The sequence below is a fragment of the Diuraphis noxia genome, unplaced genomic scaffold (genome assembly GCF_037042655.1).
Source record: "Diuraphis noxia isolate RWA-SAM2 unplaced genomic scaffold, SU_Dnox_SAM2 contig0001, whole genome shotgun sequence".
Lineage (NCBI taxonomy): Eukaryota > Metazoa > Arthropoda > Insecta > Hemiptera > Aphididae > Diuraphis > Diuraphis noxia.
The window spans coordinates 41,334,424-41,358,024 of NW_028301711.1; the positions used below are offsets into that span (position 1 = coordinate 41,334,424).

The window sequence follows — 23,601 nt, forward strand, 5'->3', positions numbered from 1 at the left end:
ACTTGAGTTGCACCCAAATGCAACTGCTAAACAACTTCTTCACAACTCGCAAGACATTAGACGCCTGAAGCCATACGACTTAGTTTAATTAACTTAGGCTAAGAAAACGGGCTATCTTATTGGGGGTACAACCCTAAACATGTTCTTGTATAATATATATATATATATATATGTATATATAAGTAATTGTATAATACTACTTATGTATTACTATTGTTATACTGTATTCACCCACAATGTATTATATCTATAAAGACTTTTGATCGTTTAAATAAAGATGCCATAGACAGTTAAAAAAAATAAAAAATTAATGATGATAAATAAAACTCAAATGCTTAAATTTAAATTTAAAAATGAATAACTACCTACGAATGTTCTGGTGTCAACGTCAAAAGAAAACTAACGTGACAATTGGTGAATATCGACATAAAATTAAGTATCAACAATAAATTGTATAATCAACTCGATGGGTATCCGTTTGGAACAGTCTAAGTTTAAAAAGCTCGATAAAGCACAGTCAACTTCTTTTTAAGGATAATTAGGTGGGGAATTACTTACAAATTTAAAATTTGTGCTTACAAATACTTACAAATTGCGCAGGATAGTTTGGCACGGTCAAAGTTGAAAAAGCTCGATAAAGCACGGCCAACTTCTTTTTAAGGATGTAGATCTTTTTAAGGTAGATTTTCTTCTTTAATCGGGACCAATGTTTCTGGTTTGAGCACTGGGCCTTTCGATTTACACCATTTTTAACGACCTTGGAGTTGGCTCAAATATTCAGTACTCCGTCTCGACCATATTTGTTGAGTCGCCTGAACAGTTTGTTGCCAAAGTCGGAGACGGTTTGGTGTAATATTTGAAAGATCTGGTTCCGGTAGATAGGTAAGAGAATTAGAGAACCACCCACCGATTAAGAGATGACCGGGTATCAATACATTTAAATCGCTAGGATCAGAGAACATGGGAGTCAAAGGACGAGAATTTAGGCATGCCTCTATGCGAACTAACACAGTGTTTAACTCTTCATACGTTAATGAAGTATTTCTCAAATGTCTTATTAAAGATGCTTAACCGATTTTACGGCTGATTCCCAGAGCCCGCCAAAATGAGGTGCTCTAGTGGGAATGAATTGACATTTTACTCCGGCTTCCGTGACAGTTTTTTGCACCATCTCCATGTGTTGTTTTGACAAAAACAAATCACGTAGTTCCCTTAACTGACGATTGGCTCCAATGAAATTAGTTCCGTTGTCGGAATAAATTTTGCTACACAATTTTGTCGAAATTATGTGTAACAACATTGGTCCCCAATTTTTTGGGTCGTAACCTAGTGATTGGAGTTCTGTCATGTGTCCCGACAACGAGTCCATAAATTTTCGCAATTTTGATGAGCTTTCTTTTGTAACGGGTTCGAGATCGAAAATTGCTTTATTGTGCGTTTGGACGATTATTTTTTTATTGTTAAGGGGATTGGAAGTGCTTCGTTTCTAGGGAGTAAACGATAGGCATTTAGTTTAACAGTTGAAGTCGCTAACTGCTCTTGTGTGAGTAGTAAATGTTCATTTGTGTGAGTGTCCAACACGCCACCACTACTACCCTAAATTCTACAACGTTGCGATATTCATCACAATATCGAAAACCGGTTTTAGTCAACTAACTTTATCTAATAATACAATAACAATAGTCATTAAGTCGCAATTAGAGTAGTATGCGTGTGTGACCCATATTAGGACTGCTAAATAATTGCATAAAATAAAAATCACAAATAATTCATTCATAAATATAGTTAAAAATAAAAATTTTATAAAAAAAAAGTTTTAGAACGAATATTTATGACATCTAATTATTAATTAATTCCAACACAAGCTTTTAGCTTATAAGAAGTGTGCAATTTTTGCTTGTTTAAATTTCTTGTATTGCAAAACATAAATAAATATACAAAAAAATCAAGATGTATTAGAAATAAAATAAAAAACTAAAGGTGACAGAATTAAACAATTTTTTCGGGAATGCCTGGTCTTATTGGTAATCCTCGATCAAACCTAGAATCGATTATTTCTGGAAGTAATGACTCCATATAAAATCGAGTAACAAATGGTTCAATTTTTGTATTCCAAAATGATTCATCACCATGTATTTTATCTATCACAAAACCTGCCAAAATCATATACATTTAAAAACGACAAAAAACGACTAGGTATATAATAATTTGATTACCTTTGGGACTCCATACAACAAAATAACAATATTTTTTTTCGGTAATATTAAGTTGGCCCTGTACTTGGAAATAATAATTGTCGGTTTTTTTTAAAACAAGCTTCCCCTTATAATCGGTGATATACTTTAATTTTTTGAGAGTAACCGCTTCCTGTGGTGTGTATTCTTTTATACTCGACGAAGATTTTATTTCTATTATCGAGTCTTCGTTTATTAACCCGTCCGGACTCGCAGCCAAAAAATGCAGGGATTTATGAATAAATAAACCTGCTAACTGTATAGTTATTCCTAAAGTTTCTTGAACGGCGTTTCTGGCAATTGACTCATTTTCGATTCCATACCTATGTTAAATGTTAAACAAAATATTAAAATAATATTTTAATACAATGCATACTAATCTAACATAGTTACAAATTATAGTTATAAATTAAAATAAATCAATAAATAATATTTAGTAACTACGTCTCAATCATTAAAAAACTTAAGTTTACCTCGTAGCTGAACTTCCTTGAAAAATATCGTACAAAATATGCTTTACAGTATTTGCACGGGAAGTTGTTGGTCGAAGCTTACAAACCTTTCCAAAGTTGGACGCCGTTAGTCGACACTTTCTATATTGTTGCCACATATCATTATCTTGCTATCCAATTGAACTTCGTTCAGTTGCTACATCTCTTCAGATTTTAATGTTATTTTTTTCAAAAATAGTTCCTTTTTATTTTGATACTCATCAAAAGACATATCAATTATTTCGCGACCCATTTCCACAGCTCCATAATCATCATCGGGTCCAGAAAATAATTTACGCTTATTCATTGTAAATCTAAAAATAATATTAAGTGCTTGTAATGTGATATTGATTTTTAAAAATATATAAATTAAATTACGTTGGTTTTTTAAAATTTAAACGTCGTCTTCTTGATAATTCGCGCATTTTATCAACTTTTTAAACATATTTTTTTGTAATTATACCAGGACTTAAATTAGTCATTTTTTTATGTAACTGACTAATGTAGTTAGATCCCAAATTAAATGATGTCACTGCAGTATGACACCTAGCACCATACGATCCTAAAATAATAATTCAAGATTTTAAAAAAAGACAAAATTACCTACAATAATTACCTATCAATGCTTTTATAATAATTATACCTCGTAAAGAAAAGTTGATTCTTTTGCCACCAACGTACACTTGGCAATGACGTTATTAAAATCTTCAACCATATTATTATTGATGTTATAGATCAGGCTCGATACATGATGTGCAACTATATTTCTGGCCCCTTAGATATCAGCCCATAATCCTGAAGTTTGCATTTGAGGAACTAGATTAACTTCATTTTCTTTCGGGCCTTTACAAAAATAAATAAAATATAATTTATACATATATGTATTTTAACCCACTAACTTAATTTTAAAAATAATTATTGTTCATTTGGTTTGTAACAATTTAAAAAAAAATGAATTACCTGGCACAATCATCATAGTAGCCAAATACATGGTATGGGCTATTCAAAATATCATGTTTTAAAAGCGCGACTTTTTCATTGTGACTAAAATTCATTTCTTTTCTAAAAACTATTGCCTTCGTCACTGCACATCTTTAAAAAAAAAAAAAAAATTATACAAAGGTTTGTTAATTATTCATAAAAACTCATTACCGTTATTTAAGTCGTTTATCTTTTAAAATTTTTCTCAAAACTTCTGGTACTACTATCCCGGAGGTACCTACTCTTCCGACGAGTCGACATATTATATCAAATTTTTATGAATTTCTTACTCAAAATAATATAGCACTAGAGTCTCTTAATGAAAGAAAAAAAAGATATCAATTTGAACTAAAGTTATTCTAAAAGTCAGTTCTATCTGTTACACCTTTTATACTTATAATATAAAATGTACATAACATGGATTATAGGTATAGCTAGTAATATTTATATATTTATAATATCAATAATATACTTTAAGATTAATTCATTTAAAAAATATATGAATAATGTACCTTTTTTTCCTGTTTTGAACCGACGACGTCGCGGGAACTGCATTACTTCCGTGACGCTGCCATCGTTTATTTGATATCAAATTTTTATACATACGTGGGGATGAATAAAATGTACCTATCATAAATGTATTGACTTAATAGTTAGTGCATCTTATAATTATTATTATAATAAAAACATAATATGCCTTTTTTTTATTTGGCAACGCGTATAATATGTCGTCAGAAATGATAACATTGCTGTGAAGATAACTGTGACAATTCCACCAAACCACCGCGTGTAGCATAGACATATGTTTTATATGTCTATGCCACGATTTAAGATATACAGGTTACTCAACGAAACTAATTTTTTGGTGCGCATTGTCATAGCAAGAATAACAGTTAGCGCTTTTGCATTTTAGTGATTTATCCTGGTAGGTACTACAAAGTACATAATTATCAATAATATCAAATTATCAAGAAATATCAATATTCAAAATATTCAAATATTCAATAAACGATTTAAGATTAAAATATATCTTAATTCTTAAATCATGTTCAATAGTCAATTAGGAATTAATTATTATTAGTAAATTTTTTAAATACTAAATAGTAAATTATGAAGTACCTATAATTAGTATGAATAAGTAATAATGAATAACCATAAAAACAATTTACTATATTATATTATTTAACAAGAAACAAGCTTTGATATTTTTTTCTTATTCCTATTTAATTTTTTGGTCTTTTGGTTTTCCATGTATGTGTATTGTAGCATACAGATGTAGGAAGTGAATATTTCCACCATCATATCAGTTTTGTGATTTCCACATGGAAATTTCAAATTTGTTGAAGCTAAAAAGAATTCATTGTATGTATTTTCAAATACATCAGGAGAACTACAATGTTTCTGAAAACTAGTCCCTAGCACTTGTAAAATATCATACATATTTCCACTTGGGTGTGTAAGAAACACTCTAGTTTTCAACAAGTTCAGATTTATTAGTGTTTATTTCTGGATTATTATTTCTTAATCCACTGATACATAATGTGTACTTATTTTTTTACTCAATCGTTTGGCTAGGTATCTGTAAATTATAATAAAGTTAATATTCTATTTTATAGAAATATTTTTTAAGGAACATTAGGTACCTATATTTTTTTCATCATATTTTTAATATATATTTTGATATAGGAATCAGGAAGTGTATAATAAAAATAAACATTAATTTCTGATAATTATAAATTCTATATTTAAATAATACATATTATATATACAAATTACAAATTCTAAACCCCGGCTAAAATATTTGTTTGAAAATGTTTACAATCTGGTAGTTGGTTGATTTTATCCACGCTTGGAGCGTTAGTAGCTTTTCTCGCATAGTTGATCAGCTGTTTAAATCCAACATTTAAGCGCACCACTTTCCATGTGTGTGTGCATAGGGTCGTTGAGTAACCTGTATATCTTAAATCGTGGTCTATGCATAGGCGTATCCACGGGGGGTGCAGGGTATGCACCTGCACCCTCTCCGATTTCTTATACTCGAATACTTATATTGTTAGATTTTGGAATATTCTCTGACTGTATATTCTGCAACTTGACATATACTAACTACATCAGCATTGGCCATTGTAAGACCACTTCTATTTTTTTTATTCAGAAATAGAGAATTTGTTTCATGTGATTTTATATTTTTAGCACAATAAACTTCACACTGAATACGTTTTAAAATGGATCTCACCACAAATTCAGCGATATATCCCACTACATCTTTAATATAATCGGAATTTTGGTATACCGCTAATAGTTCATCTTCATCTTCTAAAGTATGTTGACTCCCAGCTGCACATAATAAATCAAGCACCACATCTTGGTCTTCGGTTGGTGACTTTTTTTTTAAACTTGATATTTTTAGTATACTTGTCTATCTTGTACAAGACAATTAGCACTTGTATTTGATTTGATTTCAGCATGTACTAGAAGTGCTTTATATGCAGCTTCAAACTGAGTTACTGTCGGATTATTATTGAAGCCTCCTTTAGCCCTTATAGCAGAAAATAACATCTCCAGATGATCTTGGCTGAGCTTGTAGCTTAAAATAAATTTAAGATAACCACCACTAATAAGATCGTAAGTTAAATTTATTAAAAATTTAAGACATAATATTAATCCTTCAAATCCTGTCCTTCTATTTGATTTTTTTTTCAAGACATTATAATTTTTCTATATAGACTATTCCTTCATTCATGAATTGTATAATTGATTATTTATTGTTTTCATTAATAGGTTTGTTGTGTGTTTTCCTTAAACAATTTCTAGTATTCAGTACATCAAATATTATATTGTTCATTAAACGGCAAAATTTAATTGTTGCTTCTGCTCCTTAATACTCTGGTAGTTACAAATCGTTCATACAATATTCAATTGCATCTGCAACACTGTTACTAAAGGTTTACAACTAAACGGACACGCATTTTTTCCTTGGTATAATTGATATGTTGTGATCTAATTTTTGTAGCTAAATGTAATTTTATTTTATTTTGTATATTAACAAGTGCATTAAAATACGAACATTTGATTTGCTGTCCTTCATTATCCAATAATAATCCCCAATCTCCTAGAGCATTTCTACATAATTTAAGCATGTGACAAGGGTCTAAAATAAGGTGTACTTTTTCATTGGTTTCAGGATGATCAAAAGAACTTTGCAAGTATGGATAATGTATATTAGCACCCAATACCTTTGCCATGGCTATGTTACTGGAAGCTCCATCAAATGTAAGTGATTTGATTAAAATACCCGTTGAATGTAATTGTGATAAACATGTTTTTGTTATATTAGCTTTTTCTTCTGCAGATAAACCATTAATAAGATAATATCCAACTGCTATTTTCCAATGGGCATTATATGTTACAACCATAATAACTAATGCATCCTTGGCATATGGCAAATTATCCATTTCATTTATGCTACCAGGACCGTAAACAATAAAACCCTGGTAACGTGATCCAGTCCAGTGAACATTTTCTTTTATACACATTTCATCTAACATCAGTCCCCCAATTAATTGTTTTCCACTTTCTTGAAATTATTGAACTTTAATTTGTATAGCTCTTAATGATTCTGATGTTAATCCTGGACGGCCATCGACTTTTGCATACCACTTTCTAATTGTACTTGGATGTGGTAAAGATTTATTGAATATATTACGGACATAGTCATAAGCATTTGGGGAATAAAAATACAATGTTAGAGCAAATTTCCGTAATTTCGGACTGATGGTTTTGGATGACAGACCTAGTTGACGCATGAGGAGATGCTTTTCTTCTTCTGTTGTCAGTAAGTGAATAGGCATATTAATTTTAATTCATAGCTTAATTTTAATATATTATAAGGAGACAGTATCATGAAGGTTGTATAAGTAAATAAATATGCATAATTATAGTTTTGAAAGAATTTTTATTTAATAAGTATGCATTTGCTTACATATATATTTTAATATCTTAAGCTATAATATATAATTATTGTATAAACAGATTCAACACACGTGCACATAGATTGCAGATGGTATTTAGCTATAGAAATATAGAATACATAATTTCATCTTAAACTATATTCTGAGTATTTTAATTTAGTTATAATAATGAGTTATAATAATTTTGATTAGCATATTGTAAGCCCACTGACAGAATAGTTAAATAAGGTAAAACTTAGTTTTTGTTGTCTTGACAGCATACCAAATTTAGCTTAAACAAATTTGCTGTTGTATATTTTTTAGATGAAGATAGGTTTTGGTTGCAAGTTATCGTTAAAATATTGGAACAATTCGCTGTAATTTTGATATCGGCTTATAAACTATCAATTAATGTATTTAATGTCCTTATTTTAACTTGCAATCTATGATTTTTTTGTCTTAACAATTTTTCGGTATTGGCTTTTTTTCTAAGGTTTTTTTAAAAACAGTCCAAAACATTTTCCTCTTTCTAGGGATTTCCAAATCTTCTTCTTCATAATCTCCCAAGTAACGAAATAGTTTTATTCTCCAATAAATTTACATTATTTAATACATCAAATAAATTGTTATAAAAACAATTGAAAAAAAATATATAAATAATACTTTTGTGGAGGTGTTTTTATTGAGGTTGATGAATTCATACTAATATTATTTTCTTCATGTTGCTGTTGTACAACTGAGTTTTCAAGATCCTCTTTACAAATATTTGATGTTTCTGACAATATATTATCATTTTCTACAAAATCATTGACTACTCCAGTGTTCAGTATAACTAAAAAATGGTTACAAATTGTTTACATTAATTTAAGATACATTTTATTAGATTCAATATTAATTTTACCATCACTATTATTTGAATCAAATATAGTTTCCTCACTATCGTTTTCTTTTGAATGATGAAGTACCTCAAAATCTAATTTAAAATATACATATTGTGTCTTGGTAAAATATAATTAACTCACATTGCAGGTACCTAATTTCAATAATTTGTTCTCACCTTCAAGTAAAGATCTACGGCTGATTGTTGATTTTGGAACAGCATTCATCTTTAGCTTCTTGTTCCCCAAAGCATTAGTTTGATAATCATCCATATCAAAATGTTTGCTACACACAACAAAATGCTTGGATGGCACAAACCAACTTTCATTATTGATGGCTAATAACCATTTGCTTCTCAATTCCTCATTTGTAGGAAACTTATATGGATTAAAAGGTAATTAATTTATTATTTAAATATATTTGTGTAATTTTTAATTATAATGTAAACCTTACTTATATTACAGTTACAGATAATACTTACTTGTGAAACTTTGTATCAGAATTCTTGGAATGTTTAGTTTTACAGCTTCTCACAGAGCCCATAAGGACCATTTTAATTTTAAAATTTAAATTTTATAAATCAAAACACAAGTTGTTAATCAAATAAACAAAATGCTATAACGCGGGGAGTGATTTTGAAATCTTATCATTCGTTGGTTGTCGTTATCATTGAAAAAATATATAATTATCCAAGGACGATAGAATATTTTGATTAGAATGTCTTTGGAAATTCTAACATATGTAAGTCTGTCTCTCTCGCACATATTTTTGATTCAGCCAAATTCATTACTATAAAAATGAAAATGCTAAAATTTTAGAAATTCAACATTTTTATGTTTTAAAGTCAAACAGTAAACGACAAATGTTCAACATTATTATTTGTTTGATAACAATTATTAGTAGATAGTGATAAGTCAAAATGGTTACCTGTTGGTTACTGCTGGTAACAATGGTATAGATGGGGCACATACCGAAACTTCGGGAACGCTGCCCCATGGGTGTTTAGTATAGGGATGGCCTATCCAGTATATATTTATGTAGTATTCATATCCGTGGTTAACGTTGTCATTTCATAGATAATTAAAGAATGGATAATAAGCCATTCCTATATTAACAACATAGGGGTTTGCGTGCCGGAATGTGGATGAGAGACAGATTTCTTTTTATACAAGGTGATTGATTTATCATAAAACACTCATTATTTCAAAAAGTGTTGACTTTTTTCAAAATATTTTTTTACATGGTTTCAAGTTGTTAAAAAACCAACGTTTTTATTAAAAAATTATATTTTTAAATATTTTTTATCCTTATCATTTTTTATGTTTTTTACTTTTTTGGATGACAACATAGTTTTAATTTCATATTCCAAAACAGAATATTTTTCTAAGTATTTTGATATATAAAAATCGAATTTGGGGCTAGTAGTTTATGAGTTACCCCGCAAAATGTTTGTCCAATACTCTGCTTGTCTAAACTTTAAATACTTATAACTCATAAACTACTAGCCCCAAATTCGATTTTTATGTATCAAAATACTTAGAAAAATATTCTGCTTTGAAATATGAAATTAAAACTCTGTTGTCATTCAAAAAAGTAATAAACTTAAAAAATGATAAGGATAAAAAATGTTTTAAAATATAATTTTTTAATAAAAACGTTGGTTTTTTAACAACTTGAAACCATGTAAAAAAATAATTTTGAAAAAAGTCAACTGAAATAATGAGTGTTTTATGATAAATCAATCACCCTGTATAGTGCAGATCTCACTTTAGTAAGGGGAATTATCATTTATTTTATAGCAATTTTGATATTTTTATACTGATAAAACCCCTTGTAACAGTTGTAACCTCTTTGTTCATGCCCGTGCGATAAGGCGTGATGGCTTATCCATTCTTTTATTATCTATGTGTCACTTTCACAAACGGTTATAATTGTATAATAATTATCATAAACTTATAACCACTAACCGTAAACCAGTTATAACCTTACAATATTACGATGAACTCGACTGATCACTGTACACAAAACTTAATAGCATAATAATCATAAATAATCACTAATCAGACCGTCAGTGATCCGTGAGACTTTTGTTTATTGTCATTTTCGCCTAATATGTTTATCAATTTATCTTGTCATTTCATCACTTGTTTTCTTGTCACCACGGACTACGTAGTCCATGCTTGTCACTGAGTATGAGTGATATAAGTTCTGTTTAATAATTATTATTGTTCTGGTGTCCATTTTATCGATTTACAAAAATTTTATTGAGGCTATTATAGCTAAATACTTGAAGTGATGCCATGTGAGTTCTGAGTTACCACGCAACAGACGATAGTAAGTTATTGACAGACAAACAACATGTAACCTAACTACGATTATATTTAGAGTATAAGAGTCTTCACTTCGGCAGTTCTCTATTGCCGTTCTCATGGTGCGCCTGCGTTCTGCAATATCTTTTATTTTTGCATTATTTAGATTCGTCACTAGTTACTCATCACTCTTTAGTTGGCGTGTTTTCATTTTGAAGGTCGAACCAGAAGAGCTTTCACGATCATACTCCCCTAGATAATCGTGATAATTGTTTCAGTATTAGTTTTGCACCGACTGACAGAAATGGCATCGCCATCAGACAACTCGAGCCTGTCTACCAGCAATGAACAGGAAAATGAAGAATCCCGTAAGTTAATTTCAGTGACCATTTTTGTATTACAAAGATTTTAATACTTGTGATAAGAATTTAAGAGGAGGTTACACGCATATTTGTTGTTTCCAGCATACAAGTGCGTAACAAAACAAATTTACGTTCAGCAGATCACTTTTAATTCTGTTAGTTCAAAAATTAGAGTAAATTGACCACTTATGAAACTTCATGGTAAGAATATTATCTGTGTTTGTATGTGGGTTTTTACTAGAAATTAGTTTTGAAGTGAGTTATGAGTATTTTTAATTTACGCTTTTTTATATATTTTACTTGCTGCAAAATTGAATTATCGTAAAAATCCACATACAAACACAGATAATGTTGTGAACATCAAGCTTCATAATAGGTCAATTCATACTAATTTGTAAAATAATGGAGCCAAACATGATCTGCTGACCACAAATTTGCTATGTTATGCACTTGTAAGACAGAGACAACAAATACGTTGAGTAGCGTCCTATTAACACACCAGCAGTCGAGGATACAATGCACAGTTGTATTTTATTTGGTTTTTGTTCTGTTATGGTTCTTCACAGTTATTGCATTTTCTGATGTTTTAAATAATAGTGCATAATAATTATAAATGTAGGATTAGTGTTTTCATATTAATCTTTGACAGTTAATTATCTGTAATTACCTAATGAACACATGTATTGGATTTTAAATATTCATGGCCTAAAGTATGCAAGTATATGTACAAATTGCTACTGGTATTATGTTATGGTCCATTTAGTAATTATTTAACACTGACCACATTTTGTTTGATAAATATTGAGATACTGTTTCATTATTTTTACTTGTTTCACAAAAATTAACAAGCACTGGATCTGGTACAACAGTTAGTTGTAAAATAGCATTCACATTCCTAGCTACACGTGCCTTTAAATTGCAGTGAATAATTTTATAATGAACTATTAATTTTTTCTTATTTATTCTTTTCTTAGTGTTTTTCATGTAGTACATTATGTACCTATTATAATATTTTTTTTTAATATTAAACAAATATAGAGAAATTACTATATAAATAAGATAAATTTTAATGTCTGAAACTACAATGAACAACAGCAAACATGCTTTAAAAAATATTAAAAACTTGTTCTTATTCATTCAGTTCTTCTATTATATTGCTATACTAATAAATAGAGCTCAGATTTAAATGCCCAAAAAATATCAAAAAAATGCATTATTAAATAAATTCATATTACTATTTAAAAATGAAATTATATTTACATTACCCTGTAAAAAATTTCTTTTTTAATAATTAATTTAAAATAAATTTATAATGGCATCGACTTATTGGATAAATTAAAAATAGTTCAGAATGAAAATAATTTATATTACATAATACTTATATTTCAATGAGGTCAATTTTTTAGTCATAATTTGAGAGTAGGTCTAAAATGTCCTTAAAAATGAATGCACTAAAAACGTCAAAAATACCTTAAAAAATATAAAATCTGCTAAAAATGTAAAAAATGTTTGTGGTTGGAACACAGAGTACTTAAAACATATTTGTAGCTTGGAAAGCATCGCGTAAGACATCCCAAAAAAATAGATGCAAATGCATTGAAATCCAAGCCTTACTAATAACAATGTAAACGGTGTTAGGTGCTCAGGTCTTAGTGGCTATGGTAAATCTGATTACCATCTATTTCAGCCTTCCTTATTTACGATGTCAGCTTGTTTGTTCTAGCGGCTTGTATGTCTACGGTTGTTGTTGTTATTGTAAAAGTGTATTCGCCAAATCGGATGTAGCATCAATTACGATTGCTAATACTTGCACCTAGCTGTCCTATCTAATGATTAATAGTTTTACTTATACTTTTTGAAACTACAGCTTATTCATTGTGTAAGGTAATAAATAAATAGTAATAATATAATCCGGTTATATAACTTAATAATTAATACATATCATTAACAACATTATTTATGGTATGCTATTACTAGGATTTTGTAACCTACTACACTGCTGTCCAGTACCTATTTAAGGGGTGGGTAGATAATATAAAGTATTATATAAACTAAAATAACTTCACAGACTCCCACAACTCATTAATATCTAGTATTACGATTTTTAACAATTTTTTTTTTTTGTTTAAAAGATGAAAACTCTTTTTGATTAAAGTCCTAATTTTCATTTTACTTTATATAACTTATGCTTGAAAAATACATTTGAAAAAAAAACATTGTGCAATATTCAAATGAATATTTTAGTTTCTGACACTAATTATAATTTTAAAAATCAAAGAGTTTTATCCAAGCTGTAAAATTTTCTGTTTAAAATAAATAAAATAATTAATGAAATCCTGTTATTCTACAAGACATTAAAGTTTTTCCTGTAAGGCATGTTTCTGTATCAAAAAATCATTGACTCTGGCACCCTTAAATGTGATTTATTGAGTACTTTTTAAGTATCCTTAGTTTTTTAGCCAAAACATTTTTTAAATTTTTATATGACCCTTGAGTAAAAAGGTTTGGAGATCCCCAATAGTAAGTCATTTATTATGAACTATACAAAATATTAATTTTTCATTTTATATAGATAACTTTTGAATATCGGTATCAACTGATTTGTTATTTATCCACCAAACTTGTTGATATCATTTTATCTTATAATGTTTACATATTAGTGTAAAACATTTATATGTTTTAAAGTATAATAGATCGTCTAAAGTCTTTATATACAGAAAAAATTACTGCTGATTACAGCTATATTATATTACATTATACATTTTTAAAATGTTGTACATTAATTATGAATTAATAATTTAAAGAATTTAACTAATTTAGGTAATTCCAATCTATTAAAATACTTTCAATTTTCATCTAAAGTTCTTGGTATTTGATTTAATTTTTATGACACTTATAATATTCAATGGATGTCTTATGTATGGAAATAAAATCTCTAGGAATTTATATTAATTCTGACCAGTCACAGATACCTGTGTTTGTTATTATATAATTAATTAAAATTTCAAAACGCCCATATTTGGCAACTAAAAAATATACAATGATTTGGATGATGACATGAAAAAGTTAACCATGTTTGTAATTTAGCTTATTTTTTAAACTCAGTAATCATAATACCACAAATACTATATATGGAAAAAATCTAAAAATAAATGTTATGTAACTAGTTACTAGAGTTTCTACTCAAAAAACAAAAATAATTAATATGTGTCTCCTCTATAAATGTTAATTATATTCATCAAATAATATGTACATTTATTGAAGTATGTGCAAATTAAAAGTACAAGTTAAAATTGAATTCATATACACAACGTATCATATATGCACATTTTCAGTTACATTAGTTGAATTCATATGCTGCAGTCCGATGATGACATGTTTTTCTTGTTTGTGTGTCACGCATGAACTTAATCAATCTAAACTAAAAACGCGCACTTATGATACTTCACGTATGATACACACCCATGTGAAACAGTCTTCATGCTCCAGGTTTTATTATTACTAAGCATCATATACTTCTATTCACGCGTTCGATATCATTGCTAGTGATATGTACTAGTGACAAGAATTATGCATCGAGTAAATTATGCATTATTACAAATTCAGATGTTTTAATTATTAATCATATTTTTTTTACATTTTTATTCAGTAACCAAGGAAGAATCTTTAAATTAAAATTATTATTCAAAATATTAGTTCTAGTTGATTATTAAAACTATAAATGCATTCCAAAATTATGTTTCTTAATATTATGTATTAAAATGTTTGAACTCTTTATTAAAGGCTGATATGTGATAACTAGGGCCCCGGATTAAACCATACAAATATGCTTTAAAAAATGCCAAAAATGTCCTTAAAAAATGCATTTTACCACAAAAAATTACCTTAAAAATTCCACTTATATTTATTTTTTATACAATTTGTTATTTTAATCTGGAATTTATTATTAACATATATTTATTACTTTATTGAAAAAAAAAATTAGAAAAATTAAATTGATGCTGCTATGATGTTGACACATGCTATGAAGTTTTGGGGCAATATCATTCCTTCTAAACATAGATAATAAAATATATATTAATAATACACTCAATTTGTATAGTGTATTGAACGAATATGCATTAAAAACCATAAAAATTACCCAATAATGCTAATAATGGTCTTAAAATATAAAAATGCCGAAATATGCAAAAAAGTGCAAAATAAAATGTTTAGCTTTGAAACACTCGTTACATGAAACAAATTTTATACTTAAAAAGCATTGTCTACGATCAATCAAAAAAATATGCACTTTGCATTGAAATCCGGGCCCTAGTAATAACATAAAACACCTAACTAAATATATAATAACTTGTCAACATAGGTTTTAGACACTATGTTACACCTATACTTAGTTCAAGGGTTTCACCGGGCAAAGACCAGTTTCTATCTGGTGGCACACATCTCCCATTCAACAGCATAGGTATATAATATATAATATAATATATATAACATATGGTATCTTTATCATAGATTGATAAAGTTGTAGACAGGCCGCTATGGTATTGGTTGCCGCTGTGGAGTGTGTCAGTAGTAACAGGTAGATAGAGGAAAATGTGTACAGTACTGATGTATAAGTGAATACTTTTGAAATGGAGTATAGTTAAGTTTTTTTTTATGAGTTTTCATCAGAGGTTATAATAAGGTTTTTTATTGTTTGTTGCATGAGTTGATTACCTATGTATTGTAGCTCGAATTAAAATCTTAATTATCAAGTGTTATGTGTTAAATTCACTAACAAAGTTTAGCAAACCGTTGATACATACCAAAACTAATTACAAATGGATTTTTTTGGTGTAAGATATGAGCATAAGCATTCATTAATTAGTCATAATATTTTATTGTAATAACTAAAATAATATCTAAATTAAATACAGTATTATAATAATAAAATTTACTTTACAGAGACAAGATCAAATGATATAGATGATGAGCAAGCAGTTTTAGATAAATTAAGGTATCTGTTATAATTCATAACTTTATTTGTCAATTAAATAAAAAAAATGTATCATTATTAATTATAGATAAAGAGCTACAATTAGTAAAATATTTATTTTCTGCAATAATATAATTATCTTAGATTTATTTAGACATATCTAATAATAAATACATGATTTTTGAATATTATATTACAAAAAAGAAATTGTGGCTGGTTAACTATTTGATCCATCAAATTAAGAAAAAAGAAATCGAGATACTTAAACTATAGAGTTTGAGTGAAATTATGTGTATGATAGCAGATTAATTTGAATTTTTTTTTTCGTCAATAGTACATGCTTTTTTTCGAATATTTTTATATTACATTTCTAAATATTAATAATAAACTAAATTAAACATTTTTGCATTCAGTTTAATAAACATTTTATAAAACATTTATCTTAAAAAAGTTCAATATTTAAAAACATAAATACTACAACAATATATTTAAATTTAATTTAAAAAATCAAATCAACTTTAACAGATTACTCAATTTGTTCAATTTTTTAGTGATATTAATCAAAGAATTGCTTGGAATAAATTGCATGTGGCAATTGGTTATTTAATATACAAAGTTAATGCTGTTAATATTGGGATTGTGAAAAAAGAATTATTACAACAAAATATGATAAGAGGTAAAGAAATGTTTTGTACCTTTATTATCCAAGCACAACAATCTTCAATCACTGATACACGTGTTTACGCATCTTTAGTTGCTACCATCAATCCTGTAGTAAGTGTTTCAGTAATATGACCTGATTCAATATTTTTTATATAATTTATTTGTAAAAGTTTACTTTCTAATCTATTTAGCTTCCGGAAGTAGGAGACTTAATCTTGAAAAGATGTATTATGCAATTCAGTAGTGCTTATTTCAAAAATGAAACATCAGATTGTTTAGCATCTGTTATGTTCATTGGACATTTGATTAACCTTAGAGTTGTAAGTTTTTAAAAAATCTTGAATAGAACACAATTTTGACTAGTTATTTTTAGGCTAGTAGAAGATTGGCAATACAATTATTATGGGTTTTCATTGAAAAACAGGATATATTATCTGCAAAAGCAGCTCTTCTAATTTTGGAATTATGTGGTAAAAAGATAAGCCAAGTTTATAGAAATATTTTGCAAAAAACATTTGATTTTATGCGCAATTTATTGAATAATCAACAACTTGACAAAGAGGTAAATTTAATATTGTTTATTAAATACATAGTATATTCATAATATTTTTATTTGGGTAAAATGTATTATAAAAATTATTTTTTTAAATATTTTTACATAGCATACATTTTGTACTGGTAAAACTAATTTCAGAATTTTATTATATGTCTATACTCAACATAAGTAATTTGTCTAATTTTAGGTTAAAGATAATCTGAAACTAATGTTTAAATTACAAAAAAATGGATTCAAGTTTCAACATCTTGATTTATTTCCTATCAATAAGTCTCAAATCACTCATTATACATCTATAAACTTTATAACTACTGCTCCAAATATAACAGGTAATATGTATGAAGTTTATTTTGAATTTAAACTTGAATTTTAAATTTGCAATGAAGGTTACCGCTACGAACCAGAATTCGAATTAGAAGAAAATATCTATAAAGATTCAATATTAAGATCACAAGGATATGATTCTGAAGAAGAAAGTGAATCAGAATCTGAGACTGATTATGATGATCAATATGATGGTGAAAAAAAATGTAAAATCTTTTTAATCTAAATATTTGCTACTAAGCTATGAATCAAATTTAATGAACATTAAATGAAAATTAAATTGATTTCTAACTCAAAATAATAAAACTAATTTATACACATGACTTGCATATTCATAGGAAATATTGGTCTAAATTATTTTTTGGTAACATTAATCAATGATATTATTTTTCTAGTGCTCGAAGCAATGGCATATATTTATGGCATAAATAAAGACACAGATGTATCATTAAGAAAGATATGTCTAAGATCAATGATAAACACAACGTACGTTGCAGCAGATTATTCTAACCTTGCATATCAAATTGTAAAACATTATCATGGACATATTAACGTGGACTTATGTTTTATGATATTAGATTGCTGCTGTGAACATACATTTTACATTAATCATTTTGGATTACTCACCAAAGTAAATATTTAATTTGATACTGTTATTTTTTTAAATTAAATTTACATGTTTTAGTAAATTTAAAATTTTTAAGTTACTTGGTACTTTGTGTTATCTTGACTACCTTGGGTGCACAACCATGTTATCTCGACTACCAAAATATTTCCAACACTAACGGTTAGAATTAACAGTGTTATCTCGATTACCCGAATACGTCTTTCATCAACAGTGGCGTAACTTGGAGTCAATTCTGGGGGGGGGGGGGAGGGCAAGCAGTAGTAAAACTAAAAATGCATATACATAACTAATCTTAGTTCGCATTGTGCTATTGTAGTAATAACTAATAACCCGCCATGCCATCACTGTTGTCTGTCTGCAATTCCTATTATTACGATATGAAGGCGCTTGGTTTATAATGATACTATTAATAAATAATAATCTTAGGCACTCAAAAAGTCAAAACAGTAAATTAATTATTATTAATTATTAAACAATCCATTATGCTGTTTAATTTTGCTATGATAAAATAGAAATTGAATTATAAGTTATAACTTTTAAAAGAGGGCAAAACGATACTATTGCCCCCTCAATAAAATATCTGGAGGGGCAGTTGCCCCCTCTTGCCCCCCCCCAGATTACGCCTATGCAACTACCTCCATATAGGAATCTATTTAAAAATTCACATTCCCGTAGTGTAATCTGTAATCTATCATTGTAATTATTTACAATTTATTTTTGTTTTCGATGTACAATTTACCATCCAAATATCTTGCCGTCAGACCAGGTATTTATTTCGCCAATCAGTTGACAGCTGTCATTGTAATGTCCGTCAGTTATTATTTACTGTGTAGTATATATATATATATATATATATATACCCTATGACATTGAATTTTTTTAATTTACTATCTTCAGAGTAGGAAGCTGTACAATTTCTTCAAAAATGTGGGGTGTTGCCAAGTGTGCGGATTTGTCAAAACAATCACTTGGCAAAGTTATATTTTGGGAAAGAGATATTTCGGGAGTGTAATGTCAAAAAATTCTAAAAAAAAGGTTAATATACATAATAGTAATTGGTTTGAAAAATCATGATTATCGTTTGTAACTGCCATACAATTTATATATATCTGGTCTCACATAATGTTGAGTGCAAATTGGTGCGAACAGCAATTAGGTATAAGTTTAAATACAGTTATTGACTGGAATAATTACTTACGCGAAGCATGTGCAATTGACCACCTATGGAGATCAGCCAAGTGTCAAAATAAAAAACAGAGGGGACCTGCTCACCATCATTTAGGATTTTAGACTTATATCTGACTGAACCTTGGAAATGATACACCATTTGATAAAATTATGATGGATTTTAAAACATACTACCCTCCACAAAAAATTTATTAACTACATGATTTATTTATTGTATTATTTTTAACAGATTTCTTTTAAGTACTTATTCTTTGTTTTGTAATACATTTTTATAACTACATATTATTATTTTTAGATTTTTTTATGTATATTTTTAAATAGATTCCTATACAGAGGTAGTTTATTCTAATAGATAGTCTTGGAAATATTTTGGTAGTCAAGATAACACATAAGTACCAGTTATTTTTAAATTATTTTAATAATTATAGACATTTAACCATATACATTCATAAAGTATGAAAAGAATTGTTTTAAGTTTCATTTATCATTTATTAATTGATATAAAAAATAAATTATGTCACTCTTCAGTTTTTATTTTTTTCATGATTAAACTTTTTCTTTTTAAGGAATTGTGTCAAATAAATGAGAAGTTTGTGGATATTGTGGAAATTACTTTTATTCACTGTTATATTGAAAGTGACAGTTTTGATTCCCACAAATCAAATATTATTGCTATATATTTCGCCCATTTATCACGTTTGAATTTAATACCATTTAAATTAACAGCGATACTTGGAAAAAAATCAATTTATCCTAACACTAGCTATTTTAAAATTTTCAAGAATTTAACATACATTTAATGAATATGGGTACCGAAAAAAATCTGTAAGTAAAATACATTAATTTTTTTAAATAATATAATACATTAAAAAAAAAAAACATATATTAAGGATAAGGTATCTTCCATGTTAGAGGATCACAATAAAATCTTATCATGACATGAGAAAAAAATCTAGAAAATCTTTTTAATTATGATTATTCTCAATTCTGTATTTTAATATTATAATAATAACTAGGTATAAGAAATTGAAATATTATTTAGGTATATAAAATATTTAAATTTATATAATATTCTTTTTGGTATTAAATTACAATTATTTAATAAATGTTTATCAATTATTAAAAAAAAAAATGTTCCTGAAGTAAATTAATATAAATTTATAATTTAAATAATTTAAAAAACAATTTATATGTAATTTACTAGAAATAAAAAGTAAAAATATTATGAATATCAAGAGTTTACTCCTTATGATTATTATATTACAAAAATAGAACTAATGATAACTCATTTAATATTATATTGTATTACAATATCCATATGATTTTGAATTTTGGTTATGATATAATTTGTATCATTTTTAATGAATTATGATTTGAATTTGTATTTTTTAGACCGAACAACGTAGCACAGTAAGTTTAAATGTAGTCTGATTTAACTATTTCAGTACTCAAAATTTATTTACCTACTTTTTTCAAATTCCTTCATCTTTGCCTTTCAAAATAGTATGATATTTAATCACAAATCTGATCACAAAATAACTATTTATAATAATTGTCTCCTACAACAGAACTATAATTTTTAGCATGTAATGACAATTCTACCTATGTTTAACTTATACATATTATAATATAATCTTATAATTAGTTTAATAAATTAATATATTTTAATTTTAATTTAGTAATTCATAAATATATTATGTAATATACATGTAATATATATGTAATATCTACTTTTTTCCTTTACATTGTATGTGTACAGAATATGTGTGATATTATAATAAAACCTTACCTATATATTTGAAATTCTACTGTAATATGTGTGATTTAAGTTTGTAACAATTAACATGTAACACTCTACTACCAATATGAGCTTTGTTAATGGTAGTAAATATAACAAAATGTTTGTTTTAAATAAAAAAATAAAAAAATAGTTTAATCCTGATGTGATTCCAACAAAACCACATAAAAATCCTCATAGTTTAGCACATTGCATATCTCAAAGTAAAACTTTAGGAACAACTCTCTGTAAAAAGTAAAATATATAAATTAATTTATCTCAGAAACCTTTTTTTTTTTCAACAATTGATAAACATTTTTTAAACAGTTGTAATTTAATACCGATTGTTCCACATAATTAATAAAAAATATTTTATGAATTTAAATATTTAATGTACCTAAATAATATTTTAATTTCTTATATTTAGTTATTATTATAATATTAAAATACAGAATTGAGAATAATCTTAATTTTGTAATATATAATAATATAATATTTTAGTTTTTAATATAATTCGTTATCAGTGATTATAAACACCAGCCTGCTGCAGCAGCTGTGCTGTCATGTGCATATAATAATATGACATCAAACACATGGCTTGAAAAATAATTCAAGTCCACACGCATGCATAGATCATTGGTTAAATGCACCCCGTGACACATTTTAAAGTTTTGCCCACCGCTGCAGTGTGTGGTGACCTTAATATTATTGAGATTTATAACACAGGGCTGGTTAAGTAACAAAATTTGGCATGTTTTGTACATGGGTCAGAGAGATAAAACAAATGATATATTGGTATCCTCTTTAGATTTTAGGTTAAAAAATAACCATACAACGTTTGATGATATATTTATTTAATTTTCAGGTAATATTTAAAGCTCCAGCCCAAATAAGTTGTCATCTTTATCTACTTAATTATTGATGTATGATCTAATATTATAGGAATTACTAATATTTGTTGATGTGTATAAACCATCTATAAAAAAATATTTGTAAGTAATCCTATATTTAAAATAATTTTTTATTAAATCATTGTTGTAGTATAGTTAAATATTGAGTAATATAAAATAGTTTTATATTAAAAATTATTTTTCTGTCAATTTTTAAATAACAATTCTTTATCAATGATCCCTCACTCTCAATTACTTATTCTTTTAGTATTATTTGTATATTGTAACTTGTAACTTTTTTTTTTAAATAAATGTATAAAAACTATTTATTTTTTATTACTAACTTCATTAAAGTTATTCCTAAAAACTTATTTTTTTAAATTTAAGTTGATTTTATTTTTTATTCATTTTTATATGAGAATACATTATACTTTTAGTCCAATATAATATAAAAAATAATTTTGTTGTATGCACCAACTAGTCTAGTGCACACACACAAAAAAATTAAATTGAATCATAAAAAAAATAAAGTCGATACCAATTTTTATAATAGGCCCATGAAACATATGAACTGAGGCAGCACTTTGTAAAAACATATTAAAAAATGTAAACACCACGGTAGCGGGGCAGTGCCTGCAGCTTGTCTGTAGGTACTATACTTATATTTTTGGTGTTTCGTTAAGGATCTTTTTATGTGTTTTTGTTTTAAAAATAATAAAAAGACATTCTAATAGTTTAAATTATTAGTTATAATTATTATTATTAAGTGTGCTATAAAGAACTTTTTATTAAAGGTCACTCTTGATATGAGCAATTTACTTGATATTTGCTGTAATGATTGTAGATTAACTAAAACAGCTATCTGCAAATAGTTTGTTGCTTAACTTAGATAATGCTTTCATTACAAAGTTAATTTATATCATTTTATCATTCTAACTATCTTACATTTTCAATATTCTATAGCAAATTGTGAAATAAGTTCTCCCACACAAATTTTATCAACAAATTGTTATTTTCTTGTGGAATAAATAAATAAATAAAAAGTTTTAACGTGAACATGAATGCATAGACATTTAGACCAAAAATACTATATACTGTTTGCAATTTATTTCATTCATATTTGACTTATACATAATCAAATGTCAAAACTGATAAGTCTCACAACTTCACTAAATTAAAATTATTTTAAAACCATTCTGGATTTTACCTTTAAATTGTATTCATTTATCAACGGTTTGTTGCTGATAAATTATTAATTTCAAGTTGAAATCAATGTTTTTGATATATACATGGAAAATACTAAAATATTTATATTTTATGTTATCGACATTAAACTTTTGTAGGTAATATTAAATGAATTACACATATTACCTTCAACTACGAAAGAATAATCG

The 23,601-nt window shown here is 27.1% G+C and overlaps 1 protein-coding gene and 2 pseudogenes across 2 annotated transcripts; 1 reads left to right on the plus strand and 2 right to left on the minus strand.

Moving 5' to 3' along the window:
- Positions 1–1,989: 1,989 nt before the first annotated feature.
- LOC149060689 (uncharacterized) lies at positions 1,990–3,207 on the minus strand (annotated as a pseudogene).
- A 3,683-nt stretch (positions 3,208–6,890) lies between these two features.
- On the plus strand, positions 6,891–22,290 carry LOC107161505 (pre-mRNA-splicing factor CWC22 homolog). 2 transcript variants are annotated; one of them, XM_089216119.1, is made up of 14 exons: positions 6,891–6,979; positions 7,059–7,200; positions 7,314–7,541; positions 8,686–8,929; positions 11,123–11,212; positions 16,151–16,202; positions 16,733–16,955; positions 17,036–17,164; positions 17,218–17,406; positions 17,588–17,729; positions 17,787–17,930; positions 18,120–18,355; positions 20,107–20,365; positions 22,183–22,290. In XM_089216119.1, exons 4-13 carry the CDS (start codon positions 8,869–8,871, stop codon positions 20,338–20,340), a joined length of 1,500 nt encoding a protein of 499 aa, XP_089072245.1. In that variant the 5' UTR covers positions 6,891–6,979; positions 7,059–7,200; positions 7,314–7,541; positions 8,686–8,868; the 3' UTR covers positions 20,341–20,365; positions 22,183–22,290. The 2 variants fall into 2 exon arrangements, with proteins under 2 accessions (XP_089072245.1, XP_089072246.1); XM_089216120.1 differs by lacking the exons at positions 6,891–6,979; positions 7,059–7,200; positions 7,314–7,541; positions 8,686–8,929 and adding an exon at positions 10,399–10,869 and having other exon boundaries at positions 11,011–11,212.
- Positions 8,083–8,762, minus strand: LOC149060690 (uncharacterized; annotated as a pseudogene).
- Positions 22,291–23,601: the final 1,311 nt, after the last annotated feature.